Source organism: Polyodon spathula, chromosome 11 (assembly GCF_017654505.1).
Source record: "Polyodon spathula isolate WHYD16114869_AA chromosome 11, ASM1765450v1, whole genome shotgun sequence".
In the NCBI taxonomy this organism is placed as follows: Eukaryota; Metazoa; Chordata; class Actinopteri; order Acipenseriformes; family Polyodontidae; genus Polyodon; species Polyodon spathula.
The window spans coordinates 29,139,152-29,154,161 of NC_054544.1; the positions used below are offsets into that span (position 1 = coordinate 29,139,152).

At 38.7% G+C, this 15,010-nt stretch overlaps 1 protein-coding gene across 9 annotated transcripts in view; it reads left to right on the forward strand.

Moving 5' to 3' along the window:
• The window catches only part of LOC121322844 (dynamin-like 120 kDa protein, mitochondrial), a 37,803-nt gene extending 26,812 nt beyond the window's left edge, over nt 1-10,991 (forward strand). For 4 of the 9 annotated variants that reach the window (XM_041263237.1, XM_041263243.1, XM_041263242.1 and 1 more), the window contains 2 exons: nt 8,713-8,791; nt 9,177-10,991. In XM_041263237.1, the coding sequence (XP_041119171.1) occupies nt 8,713-8,777 (65 nt within the window). In that variant the 3' untranslated portion in view covers nt 8,778-8,791; nt 9,177-10,991. Of the gene's footprint in view, nt 1-802; nt 1,355-8,712; nt 8,792-9,176 lie in introns of those variants that run through there. The other 5 variants (XM_041263235.1, XM_041263239.1, XM_041263238.1 and 2 more) reach the window with 2 other exon arrangements.
• The last annotated feature ends 4,019 nt before the right edge of the window (nt 10,992-15,010 follow it).

Here is a 15,010-nt window from a genome sequence, read left to right on the forward strand (position 1 = left end):
GAGTCCGACATTGGACTGGAAAGGGAAAATTAGCCCAATCAACACCAACGACTATCTGATCGAATAATCAGTTTGTGCAGCTCTACAGCTAGGTGCCATTGTCTGTCTCTGATTGGGTAATTTAATGGTTGGATGGTCCTTCAAGAGAGGTGTGTTGGCTGAGCCTGGCTCAACTGGCGTCAGCCCCCCTGTACCTGATAGTGGCCCTCATTCCCTGTCTTCAGCACGTTTGAGAAACAGGATTGTATCCAACCAGCAGCTTCAAGTCCCCTTCTGAGGAATGGGTCTTGTTATAGAGAGGTTTGGGTGTAGCCAAGACTCTGCATCATGCTGTTTTAGGAAAAATTAGATGGGAAAAAATGTGAGGAGCTGCTCAGTCACCTCCTACAGTGAATGCAAATGTATAGATCACAGGTATGTGCCGTCCGCATGTAAACTGTTTACAGCAAAAGCTTTGGTGAGCCTTGGCAATATTGTAGGCTGACGTTTTAACAGCTTCTAGTGCACTGTTTCTGATATGGATTCATAGATAAGGGGGGTGCTGGTTTGTGTCAAGGCAGCTGTTGCCTTTAAGGCACCAGTGCTGAAATGCCACAAGACAGTCAACAGTTTATGTAGTGGGGAAATCTCCACTGGAGAAAGCATGCAGTGCGGAACAAGCCTCAAATGTATCCGCAGTAAGCCTGGTGCATTCCTCAAAGCCGGCTCACATCAACACAGCAGCCAATGATAAATTTGTGGACGACTAATAGCTCATTTTCTGCCCATTAATCTCTAGCCAGACTCCTATGTTTTCCAGCAGCATCTGAAGCCAGGCATCCGGGTGTTCTACTTGTTACTCTGCGGACACGTGGGAGCTGGTGTGATGGGTTCATGAGCACTGAGCTTCGCACTCCACAGGAACATTACTGACTGCTGCTGCTTCCACATCTTCTGGCACTAAGGGTTTGTGGGAGTGGAACACAAGCATTATATGGGGAGAGGTGTTTTGGGGGTTTTAACTCCATCAACATACGTTGGATGTCCTGTGCAGTAAAACAAGGCACGGTGTTGGCGGTGGGTTCCATTTCCATCAGTGAACACATTTTCTGCATTTTGGAGGCACCTGACAGCAGTAAATGAGTGGTTTTCCTGCTCCACGTCACTTGCGTTTACCTTCCTGTTTGCAGTATAAAAAGGTCTGGTTGTGGATATGTGGTAGTCCTTATTTCTTGGCAATGTACATTTATAGTTGTGAATATTTGTTTAAAGTGATTTTGGGATTGATATGGTTTTCTCTGTGCATTACATAGTGTAACAATTATTATTATTTTTTTTTGTTCCTGGGTAGTAAGTGTTATTTCCTAATTGCTTATGCCTCAAAAGTATAGAAAATGGCTATTATTCCCCACAAACTTTGCTTTTGTGACCAGGACAGTGATATTTCAAAATATCACTATTTCCAATGGGAAAACGGGCAAATGTGTGTCTTTTCGTTCACACAAAGTCAGTAAAAAACAACATATGAATCCAAATTAACATGTATTTACACTAAAGCAATACAAAAATGACTACAAAAGATTTAGAAGTGAGTAGTTTTTATTATTATGTAGTCATTTTTGCATTGCACCGATTAATCATCACGCTTCTGATCTTGCAGTACAACAGCCTTTAAAAAAAAAAAAAAAAAAAAAAAGTTCCACGCAGTAACTGAAATAAATAAATAAATCTTGCATTTTGCAGTATTTATTTTTTACTCCTCTGGTGCTGACTGACTGAGCTATTGAGGGCTATATCTTGGAAAGTGATCGCTTAAGTTTATTGAAACTTTTCAAGGACATGGACATGACAGAAGATCTATAGTACTTTTCCAAAACACTGACATAAATGTGCATTGATTTATAAAACATTAACAAAACAGTAAAGCCAGCTTTGTGTACCTACAGTCAGACAGCACTTTAGACTTACTTTGTAGGATTGTGGTTTGGTAAGACAGAAGTGACCCTACACTACCCCACCTCACCCCCACATTCTTTCACACCCCTCCACAGCTATTGTAAACCCATACCAGGGTGTGCAGCATCTTTAATGTTTTGATAAATAGATATTTATAGCTCTGTGACAGTGGACTAGGAAACAGCGTCGGTCTTAACAGCTGGAAGAAAGGCCCTTTCCAGCTCCCAGCCAGACGGTTACAGTCTTTACCCCCTTTCAGAGGCTGTGAAGCACGCTGACAGCAAACAACCGCCTCCATGGTGTTTTCTTGACCCACTGACTGTCCATTCACTCCCCATCTGTTTCAAGGCCTTAAAGGAACCGGGGAAGGTCCCTGCTCATATAAATCTGTCATCACTGGTGATGAATGGTGCGCTGCCTCTTTAAAGGGCAACACAGTGCGTGCTGCCTCTTAAAAGGGCAACACATTGGGTGGTTTTCCATTTTCTTTAATTGAGAGACAGAAAGAGAAGGAACTTTTCAGTTTTCCTGTTGTGCCACTGCTGTAAGTCATGGAGCTCTGTACTGTATGGCCTGACTTTGTATTTCCCTCCTGGTTTCGTATAGCTGTAAGACTTCCCACTGTCAGAGTTTACGTGTGTATTTAAAAAAAAATAAAAATCATCTTTTATAATATATATCTTTTTGAAGAGTAACATCTGCTGCTGGCAAGACAAGCTCGTGAATTGGAGGAAATCATTACTGTGATAGTCGAATGCACACAATATATACGTAATGGCTGTTATTACAAATGTTACTTGGAAACCAATTTGTGTATTCATACAAAAGTATTGTATAATAAAAATCATTATATATATATATATATATATATATATATATATATATATATATATATATATATATATATATATATATATATAAAATTACACTAAAGCATGCCCTTTGGAGTCGATGATAACAAATAAAACTTAGCTTGTTTGTTTTTTGGTATATCATCAATGAACAACATGGTCAGTCATGTACAATGTACGTGAATCTGTCCAGGAGCAGAACTGTGTGATGGAAGCGCTTTTCCAATGAGTTGTGGGCCAGGTAAATAAAGGTTTGTTTACCAAAGTCCCCTGTGAACAATGCGGCAACAAAACTATTAGTGTTGTTATGTATTAGAGTTATTCATACAGTGATACATTAGACCAACAGCAGGCTATAGCAGCCTGGCAACTAACCCAATCACATTTAGTAATTGGCGCAACAAACCATTTAACCATAAAGATAGCTTGAAACTGCATCCCAACAAAGGCTTGTTAAAACCTGCATGTTCAAGCAGCTTTACGGGGCTCTTTCAAAAGGCTGATTATTTGCTAGTAGCTAATGTCCCTGTGCACAGTTCTGTCCTGGAAATAACCACTGGATGATACTAACTGCGTCACTGTTTGCACAGAGATAGTAGGAGGTCACTGCTGGTGGTCTAGTCTCATTGAATCCATTCAATAGTTAGCATTCTGGCAAAGTGGCAGGGACCTAGCCCAGGCTAGCATTGTATAATTGCCACAGTGTATAATAAATAAATTGAGCAACATTTGCCAGGTTGTGACTTGCCCTTATTGCAGAAAGAGATTCTGTTGGTCGTATTGACTATGCAATAAAAAACAAATTAATTCAGTAATGTCTTCTTTTTATTATTAAGCTTGCACTAAAATAACAAACACTGTAACACTTTATATTTTACATAGAAACCTGCTGTCATGCATCTGTTGTCTCCTAGCAAGGCTGCAGCATTGTATATTCGGAGCCTTTGGAATTCTACCGCACCAAAAAAAAAAAAAAAAAAAAAAAAAAGAAGGTACTTAGAGATTCATTTTTGATTTGTTTATTTGACCTGTGGCTATCAAGAAATGCCTATGTCAAAGTCACAGATTTTGCAGCATGTTTTTAAAGGAGGTCCATGATTTTGAGCTGTCTTTTTATTATCTTGTTTCACAGCCTCAGTGTTGTCATCATGTTTAATGCATTACCTCTGCTGTTTCCCTCCCAGGCAGCCTTATACAGTGGTACCACAGCTTATTGTGCAGTACAATATCTCTTGCCGGTGGTGCATACAACTCAATTTCTAGGAATACAGATCATTAAAAAAAGTAATTAATTATGTCCATACTGTCAGGTAAATTGAATGAAGTCCATATAGCGTTTTCAAAATCCCTGAGCTGAGTGTGTTACCACCTTTTAATTTGACTATAATTTTAAAGATTAACCTTTTCACTTGGATATATCGAGGGGGGGGTGGTCTTTTCTATGAGGAATGGATTACAGTTTTTTTTTCCTCCCCTAAGAGGACCCAGGTCCTGAACTTTTCTTTTATGCCTCTGCTGTCCATTTTATCAGCGGGAGTTTCCCTTCAGCCAAATTGTTTCAGACTCTAATTACCGATCCATTATAGGCTTTACCAGCTTCTGTCGTACCAGGCATGTGTGAGGCTCAGGAACAAGGGAAATTAGAGCAAAAGAGAGAAAATTGAGAAAAGTGAGAATTCGGAGGTGTTCTGAATGGGAGCGGTCCGCGCAGTGTCCATGAAAAGGGTTTGTAGGATAGAGGCCAGAGGATTATGGGAATATTCATGACCAGATAAAGGTTGAATCATGAATTGATGTGTGTAGCGACTCATCTTTTAGGCAAACAGTGGCTGAATGGAGTGTAGATTTGTATCAGGAGGTAAGGGAAGCAGAGCCTCTGCAATTGTACAGCATCCTGCTTATAAAGAGAGGTTTGTTTCAGCCTTTTCCATTTTTTTTTTTTTTTTAAACAACAGTTGGCAAAATAATTGATTGTTTTAATACGGTGTCATGATTTGTTTCTCCCTTCCATGTCTCCTCTGTCCTGCTGAAGTTAAAATCTTTGTGTCTTTTGACAGACCAGCATCAAATGGAAATAAATTAAACCGTAAGGCTATTTTAAGAGATGCAGTGTGAATATTAAGATTCTGGTGCCATTCTTTCCCAACAGATAACTCAAAAGCCTCAGCAACTCAGAAACTAAAAGAAAGTAGCAGAAATAGGACATCACTTTTGTATTACAGAATTAAACTATCAACCTGTTCCTTGAAAGTAGGTGACGCTTGATCTACCGATTTTTTTTTTTTTTTTTTTTTTTTTTTTTTTTTTTTTTTAATTAAAAATAACAAGTTGAAATGTTTGTGTGCGGTCATTAATGTGTAGACATAGTTTTCATTTCACGCTGAATGGAACTAAAAATCAAAGGAATTTCTTTCCTTGTTTCCTTTGTGATTTCATCCTCTGTTCAGCCCTGCTGAATGTGCAAAAGGAGACATGCTGCTCCTGCTTCTCTGCCATGTTTTCTTGAAATTCTAGGACTCCTCTAAAGTAGAAGTCTGCATGTAGACTCTTGTAGAAGTGTTGGTGCACTGTGTGTGTGGCTAGCATTACTCCACGTGACATGGTGGGGCTTAACCTCTTGGATATTGTTTGATGTGACCAGAACATTTTGCACATACAGAAAGGAATCAGTCGTATAAACATGTGATATCATGTATGTAGAAGTAGTTTTGATTGCTTTTTTTTCTCTTATAATGTGTTTTAATTTAAGAATGTGTCCCAGATTTGCCAAAAAAAGCTTGGCACTGTAACAGTGTTTTTTTTTTCCCCCCTTTATTGTAACGTGGCTGCAGTAGTTGAGCTGGGTTTTACAGCATATGATAAGAAGCCCCTCACCTGGCAGGCCTGGTTTAGTCCCTGCTCCTAAGTGCTCATCCATCTTCCTGGCTGAGCGATCGATCGGCAGTCCTGACTTCCTTTTTTCTTACTTCTGTCTCAGTAGCTATGATAATTTGCCAGATAAAGAGTGTCAGCAGTTGAAGCCTCTGATAAATGAATGGACACAGGTTAAGAGAAAATGAAATGGCTGTAAATGGGGGTAGGGTGTCAGTGATTTATCATGTTTAGACAAGCTTTCCTTAACTGTTTTCTTATTAGAGCTCTTGTATGATGTTGTAATTGAAGTGGAATTCTGATGCCTCAGAAGATGTGGCTTGATGCAGAGGTGAAATGTGGGTTAATGAGCTTGCAGTGTATTGTGCAGAAACTAGCTCTACCAGTCTTTGTGTGTTTCAAGGCAGGCACATTATGAAACTTCACCAAAATAAATAATTATAATAATAGGGATTCTTTATGTCTATAATTTTGCTGTATTTACTGTCTTAAGAAAGACTAATGATGTGACAATGCATCAACAGCATCTTCTTACGCTGTTTGTTCGAAAGTGTCCATCGGTTTTATTTGTGCTCTTTGAAATTGCCAGGACATTGAGATTTATGACTTTCTGGACCTCCTTAGATGGTGCCACTTGCGTGCTGTTTGTGGCGAATGCACCTGCACAGTTAACCCCTTCCTCTGCCACTACCACTTGCATTAAAGCAAAAAGGAGTCTGGAAATATCTTTACAGGAGGCAAGTTATGGAGAGGAGGGTTTAATAGCTAGAGTTAGTCTGCAGTCAAATTGACACACGGTTGTTATTGATATACTGACATTCCTAAACATCATAACCCTGTTGTTGTTTGCAGATATACAAAGCCTACCTGCTTAAAATAATATAGTTATATATTAGGCACCTTATTTTGTAATTTAAAAAATATATGTTTAAAAAAAATTTTGGAACAAGGTATTAACTGTTGTGTGTGGTTTACACTCTTTCTTTCGAGTATATTAATTAAACCTTTGTTGTTTCTCCTAGTACGGTTTAAGCTGGTGCAAAATGATTTCAACACGTTCAAATAATAATAATAATAATCTCCCGGAAACAGCTTGGTTTAGCAGATCCAAATAGGACAGTATTTCAAATCTTTCCAAAGAATGGTATAGTTACTAGGTTTCAAATTGTATAGGTACTTTACAGATGTGGAAACTGGATGCACAGAAACCTAAACATTTAAAAGAAAGGTAAAAAGAAATAAGTAAAGCAACAGTATTATTTAATATGAATTAATCTCACATACACCATAAATTCAACTGAACCCTATTTGGTTTCACCTTAGCACCTGCAGTATCAGAAAGCCATGTCCCTAACCACTTCCTTTATTGGAGGTTGTAATCTGTTTCTGAGTCCTTTTGTTTACTGATATGTAAACGGAGCATCAAAGGAGCAGGGACGCTGAAGTAAAGGAAGATGTTTTTGCAGCTAGCTTGGCTTTCCTTCAGTGGTTCCTTTTGGGTTACAAGAATAGATCTTCAGTTCACTCAGCATGCTGGCAGCCTTGACTGTGTGTTTTGGAATTTAAAACACAAATAAAGGGACATTTCTGCCTGTGCAACATGTTAGCATAACATTGAGGCTTTATATAGCTCCAGGGTCGTAGCACAGGCTTACTGGAAGCGCAGACAGCACAGTGGAGATTTAAATTTAGTAGGCGGAAGGAGACAAAAAAGGCAAGCTATGCTGTGTGAGACTGGCAACAACTAAATATCAAGCGTGGAAGAATGTGTTTTATGACTAAAATCAAGTTTGATATTCCTGAAACTGATCTGAGCCACTGATAAAGAATAACAGTTTTATAAATATCAAATGTTTTGTTATTTATAAAAACAGACTTTGTAAAACTGAAATCCACGATTTACAGATTCCCAGGAAAAGCGAATTCCCATATTGGCATATAGAACTGAAAAAATAAGTTTTAATGAATAAGTTTTGAAGTCTGTATTGTAATGTAATGATTCAGTTTTCAGGAATCATATTCAGGTGATATTGTTATAAAGCAATTTATTCAAGCAAGATATCAAGTCCGCTTTTAATTAAGGAGTTCTGGATATATATTGAACGTACGTTCAAAAAGGTCTTCGTCCTTAATAAAAGCGTGTCAGGCCAGTCTTTGATGTGGCCTTTTGAGTTTTGTTTTGCTTTTCTGTCATACTGAGTGAAATGTTACACCATCCATTCATTATTATCTCCCCTTACAGCATCAAAGTACACCTTTTTAAGGTAATTTTTAAAATGTCAGTATATGTGTGTGCCATCTGCTCCTTACTGCAATACCTGATTAAAGTAGGAAAGGAATAACAGAAGTGGACAGCTCTTTGTTATAGATAGAAAAATGTCTTGGAGCAAGATATCTGTTTACAGCATTAGCTTTGAAAACAACGTTATGAGAGATAACTTCAGAACATGTGTACTTAACCTCTGTATGATATCATGCTTTTATGCTGGCGCAGGTCTTGTAGGCACGGTCATGCTTCAGGTAGTGTACTTTTCAGGTTCTTCTGAAGTCGGATTTTAAACAGATATTGTCCTGATACAGTAGCGTACTGGTACCAGTGTTTATTGGCGATATAATTGAGCCTATGCTAAGCCACTGTTTTACTTTGAGGCACATCCCATTGTAGCTGTCCATGTGCTGCCATTGCTCCTTGGTACAGGACCATTACTTTATTGTACTGCCCCTGCATTGAACACTAGTTAGGGGTAAGTACTACAGCCTACTGCATTTGTTGCTTTGCAAACAGACTCTAAAGTGTGGAAAACAGATATGTGTTGGCTTGAAAACTCAATATGATGAAATAGCAGCCAGTGTTCTTCATCTTCCATTCTAAAACGTTCCTGCATAATTACTGTGCAGATCAATATTGCTAAACTGTCCTATGGGAAGAAGTACTGGATTGTGTCTTTTCGTGGTGATGTGATCAACCACACTTTTTACTGATTTTTGGTCATTCTGTACACAATAGCTAAACACTGATCCATTGCTTCTCTTTTTATATTTTTCTGTCTTGTAGAAAAGGTTCGTGAAATTCAGGAGAAACTTGAAGCATTTATTGAAGCCCTTCACCAGGAGAAGTAAAGTTGGTCTAACAGGTACACTTTCATTTGTACTTGCTTGTGTGTTGTGCCATGGCTTATTGAATAGTATAGCGCAACATAGTATTTTTCAGTATTTAGTGGACTGACTTGATAAACATTACTTTCAAAGTGCTCAATCTTGGATTACTTCCTATTCAAACTGTAGGTAAAAAAAAAAAAAAAAAAAAGAAAGAAAATGCCTGTAGCTTTGCATAGCAGTAGAATGGCAGCTGTATAAAACTTGATCCAGATGAGTTGAGCTTGGTACTAAGAATATATGCGTGGGGTCTAATGTACTGTTTGTCATATACTACATTTTCTAAATATTACTAGAATTTCTTAATTTTTTTTGTTATTTTTTCCAGTCACTTGAATTTTTCAAATCACTTCTCTGTTGCAGATCCAATGGATCCAGCCTGAACCCTACTCTGATTATGCACTGATCAAAGAAGACAAAGCATCGCTCGTTTTCCTGTTTTTGTAAATTATATTGCCTCCCTTTTTCTGTTTCTTTTCACTGCATATGCTTTTAATTTCATAGCCAAATAATCTTGGCATACAGAGTAACCCTTTTTAAAAAAACGTAGAAACGTCCAGAAATTCACAGTAGGGTGAAACCAGTTGAGTACCTAAGATGTCGTTTAGCGTTCAGTGTTCCCCTTTCCCAAAGGAGAGCCTCCACAAGAGCACAAAACTGCTCATCATTAATCCATAGTACTGTGTGCGTTTACAGGAGGGGTTGTTGCAGGATGCAGGATGTCCTCGTTCACATGCACACACTCTGTGATAAGCACCGCTCTGTTTCGAGACCGCCTCTTCCTGGGCAGGTTTCTCACCTTAGATCTGCTGTTTGTTTAGTTCCAATAGCAAGATCAGGATCTTTACAGTGTGTGATGTGTGTTAACCTAGGTCAGTATATTTGTACAGTGTTATATATGTTCTTTTTACACTGCAGATGTAACTAGGTGATTACCCTCCAACTGGCTGCTATAAGCTAGTTCCTATAGAGCACTTTGAGAAGCAGCAGAGCAATCCAGTGGCCAAGATGCTTATTTAATTTGTATCTGTGTGTATGCTCTCTGTGTATATATTATTAGGGATAAAAGTGTGAATGTAAAGCAGTCACTTCAAACACATCTGGAGGATCTCACTGATTTAAACTCACTGTTTCTCTACTAAACAATTAAAGGGGATTAATTTCAGTTGTTCAAGCTGTACGTGATCTTGATGTGTACAGCAGAATTCCTACGTTCCACGTTCTTACACACTGAGTTTGCACTTCAGGGTTGGTTGGGGTTTCTGTTTTTTGGGTTAAGCCTGTTAAATGGAGGTGCCTCACTTCAGCTGTGGAGCAGATGAAATAGTCACATGTGCTGCAAGTCTGCATCGTCACTTGCTCAATGCACTTAGAGCACTGTTATTGGTGCTGTCTGGGGTTTGCGTTGTTGCTTGTGTTTGTTCTCCTGTTGTTTTCTCTCAGTGTATTCTGCACTGTTGGAGAGAGAAGGAGAGGGAGGTCCTGGCGAGTTGGTACAGGTGAGAGGGTAACCAAATTGAATCTCCCCTTGTAGTAACAAGCCTAAATGCAGCATTGGATTCTCTTACAAACCTGTTCTTACAGCCCAGGAACATGGGTAGTCTGTTAAAAAAACACTGCAGACAGGAAGCATTTAATTTTTTTGGGGGGGGTGGGGGGGGCTAAATCTCTTGCACACACAGTGTTTAAGGTGAGCCTAGCCATAGAACATGTGACTGCAGATTGTGAATGGTCTTCTTTATATTGCTCAAGAACTACAATGCAGCAGCAGCAATGAATCCACCCTGAAAGAGCACCTGGCCTCGAGCCACTTCATACAGATGTTCAAAGCACTAGACTAGACTTGTGTTGTCATTATCATTATTCTTCTAGGTGTTTGCATCTAAAACACAGATTTGCTAAAGTTGTTTGAAATATTCTACAAGTCCTTCTGAGTCCTCCCCTGCATTGCGAAATGAAGGTTGATTTGATTTGAAAAAAAGTCACACACTGCTAAAAACTTGAGATGAGCTTCAAATCGTTTTGTTATGTTTTTTTGTTTTTTTTATGTTCAAACTCAATTGGCCAGACTTTGTCTTCAGCATGAGGATCAGAGGTAGCAGAAACCACTAGGAAATTTAAAGTCTAATCATGGAATATGTAATTTCTGTAAATTTGAAATAAAAGGAATTCATTGTCTCTCACTGTGTCCATTAAGAGTTTCAGAATGGCGTTACGCTGCCACTCCAGTATCTGTGGTGCTCTTATTCTCATAAACGGAAAACACATTCTTTTTATTTGAGCTGCTGAAGTATTTTGTTTTTATCAAAGTTCTGACCTTGCATGACTTATCCCATCAAAGTTTGTGTATTTATTGAATGCGATTGATTGTATTTAAAAAAGCAAAACAACATCTAAACAAGAAACAACAACAATAATGATAATAAAATGCCATTTTCCATGAAAATTCCTAAGTGTTTGCTTCATGTTGTTTTATGTACTATACACTCAGACCTAGGAGTATATTAATATATACAGGATGATTTGGAAAATAAGTTTACCACATCAACGCACCATCTATCATTTGGCAAACTTCCGTTCTAATTGCCCTCTATTTTCTCATTCACAATCCTGTATCATTAATAAGCATTATGTTTAAAACCCAATTTTGTAATGCAAAACCACAGTTTAAATGGTGGATTTCAGTGTCCTTTTTCCCTGCTCAGTTTGCTCAGATGCCCTTTGGCATTGTTTCTGAACCTTGTGAGAAGAGCGCACCAGGGGGCTCCTCTGTCTATCAGTGATTGCTGCAGGTTTAACAACAAATTATACTCGTACTTCACATTTCATGCAAAAGAACATGCATAGTTAAAATAGAACATAACACGTTTTGCTAAACAGGATTGTTTTACACATTTTCCTAAATGCGTAAATTGTGTTTTTTTTTTTGTTTTTTTTTGTTTTTTTTTTTTTTTACTAGCACATGTGCAATAATAATTTGTTTTAGAGCAAACAAAATGCTGTGATCACATTTCAAATGACCCGATTTCTGCAGAACGTGTGCATGTTATAATCCTCCCCCAGGAAACCTGCTAATGGGATTAATTCTGCAATGGTGACAAGGCTGTTCATTCTGCACATTTACAACCTCGAAGAAGGTAAACCGTTTGCCCTTCCCTGCTCAGAAACATGCCATGTGAATGACTGTGCTAGCGAGCTGATTGATAGTTTTAGGGGTATAGGTCTTGTTTTTTTAGTAAAGTTTTAACTTGTGGGTTCCTTCTTGAATTTCACAAAGGGTGCCATTGTTTCCTGCCATCACTGTCACGTAGAAACACGCTGTCTGATTTTTGGTCATTCTGTACACAATAGCTGAACACTGATCCATTGCTTCTGTTTTTATCTTTTTCTGTCTTGTAGAAAAGGTTTGTGAAATTCAGGAGAAACTTGAAACCTGTGCGGCATACGCTCTTCTTGCTAGCTCCCAGTTGTTTTAGAGAGTATTATTTTGTTTGTTTAAAACAAAAACCAGTTTCACTTTGTGACTTTATTCAGCCTTTTTTTATTGAAAAGTTCCTTCTGTCCCTTTGTGCTATAAAATGACGATGTTCTCAGACCAGAGGAGATACACTATACCAACAATTAGCATTTGCAAAGGTCCTCGCGCTGACTAGCGTTGAACCACAACGCCACTGTTGCTCAGTTTGTGTTTTTCCTATTATGTGGGCGACACAAAGAAGCCGAACACTGGTGCAGGCCTGTCAAATCTGGTAATGTAAGAGAAGGCCCCAAAGCTTTATTTCCCCTTGTGCAAGCGGCTCTGTTCTTTGTCATGTTTCTTTTATCTTTAAAAAAAAAAAAAAAAAAAAAAAAAAGGCACAGAGGTTCATGAATGGACTCTGAGGTAGGTAAATGAATTCAGTGATTCAGGGGGTGGACAGTTGTGTCTGTGTTACCGTTTGTTTGCAGCCTTGTCAGAGGGGTGGGACATCTCCTGCCCTTTGTCTCACATAGTTTCCACACAGGTTTAGAGTTAATGGAGGTCCTTGTGAACAGCCAGAGCACTGAAATGCACAGACACATGACATGTCCGACCACCTTGGAAGCATTGGGAGGGTGAAGGAAGCTGCTTGTACAGGAGGCCTGTCAGTAGTCCTGCAGCCTCATTAATAATAGGCCTCTGTATCTGCACTGCCTAGTAAAGTTGTCACTGTTTGGATATGATATCAGCTTCTGAAAATAAGTTCTCTTGGAAGTCAAGATTGTACAGAGTTTAAACACACGGAACTCGCTCTTGTTAAATTTGGGTTTTGTTTAGTAGTGAAAAACCAAATGCTAATGATAACCGTACTTTTTCGGTGTGCCACTCTGAGCCCATAAATTAACATTCTGAGTTACTGTTTTGTAGTTTTCTTGTAAACTTTTGCACCGAGGTAAACAACTCAATATTTCATTATCTTATCAGGTTGTGAATAATTCAAGTCAAGAATAATTGGATATTATAAGACTATGGAATGCAACTTCTATCAACTGACCCACGCAGTGATCAGTTTAATCTTTACATGCCATTCTTCAGTCTTTTCTGCAAAGTGAATGATACTGTCATTCCTGACTTATGGCTGAAGAGCAGACAGCCTTATGCTATCATTTCAAACATACCCGTTGAGAACTAGCAGACCTTCACCAGTCTTGTTGATAGCGATGTTAAAACCAAAAAAAAAAACAATTTGCAATTATTGCTTTGTGAACTAATGCACAGTACAATGTACAGTAATCTTCTACAAGAGCTTCCTTTATAAAAAAAAAAAAAGTTTTTGCCTTGCAATAGATGAACTGCAAGGGTATTAATCTTGAAAATATGTATCCCCCCCAGTAACTCTGGTTTAGCAAACTCGTTTAAGAGAACCTGTTCTCATGCTGAAAAATAGCACCAAACCTTATTGAATATTAAGCTGGTGAAAAATGAATTTTTATTTCTGCTTTTTGTCAATCACGTTAGAATTTAGAAAGTGTTGCTAAATATATGTGTTACCCCATGGAAGGGTGCATATAATCTTTTTGAGCCTATCATAGCTGATTTAAGTGTTTCTGTTGCTAGTAATCACATCAAACTCACTTGCATGCTGTAAAATGTGCCCTTACATTGAACTGCATAACACTTCAAATTTCAGTGATGTAATCAGATTCCTTTGCATTCTAGTAAATCTGTTCCCGAACTGGTAAACATTGGAGCAGAGGGGAACCCAACTGCCTCCTATACAGTAATGCTAGAGATTACTATAAACTAATTCACTTTTATAAGGGATTCGGGTCAGTTTAATAAATTTCTAATGCCGATTCTATCTTCCAGTCCTAATCTCCTTTCTCCTGGACTGTTCAGTAAAGCTGGCATTTCTTCACACACTAAAAAAAGCCTCTTCTAACAAAGGAGAATAAGACTTTACTGGTGGAATTCAATTTACTGGACACTGATCATCCAGGCTCGAAGGTAAACATCAATAGATACAACGAGATAAAGGGAGAGAATGTGCTTGGGGGCGGAAAGGGACAAGCTTGGCTTATGACAGCCGACTTTCATGTGGATATGAGAGTTGCAATGGGTAAAGGCGAGCCAAACAACCTAGAGAAAGGGGGTGTGTTGGCGATGCTGAGGCTGATGGGATGCATGGTTTTAGGAGGATTATGTGCATATTCATGACTGCTGTAGGGGAAGCAGGTGAGGCCCTGAGCCTAGCAGCTCATCCTTTAGGTAAACATTGTGTAATAAAGGGCCTCGGTTGCCAGGATGAAAGTGTAGCCACAGTGTGACTGATTTCTTTCACAATGCTGCTGCTGACGGCACAGCACTTGTCTTGAGCAGGAGTCATGGACCGGTTCTTTCATTTCTAAAGTGTTGCTGAGGGGCAAAAACCAGAAGAGGTCTGGTGACATTACATAACTGGCAAGAATAGTATCTTAGCAGTCCTTAAACCCTGTGCAAACATACGAAGGGGCTGGCGTTTATGTATAGGCTTCACACAAACGGGCTCCTGCTACTTACATAGATATTTTTCCTTGATTTTTGTTGTTGCTTTTCAGCACATGCAATTACATCTTTTTTTTTTTTAAGTACAGAAATTAGTTATTGCAGTGTTTATACATAACCCTCTCTACAGCTGTGCTCTCTGTGTTCAGTAACCCTCTCGATAGCTGTGCTCTCTCTGTGTTCAGTAACCCTC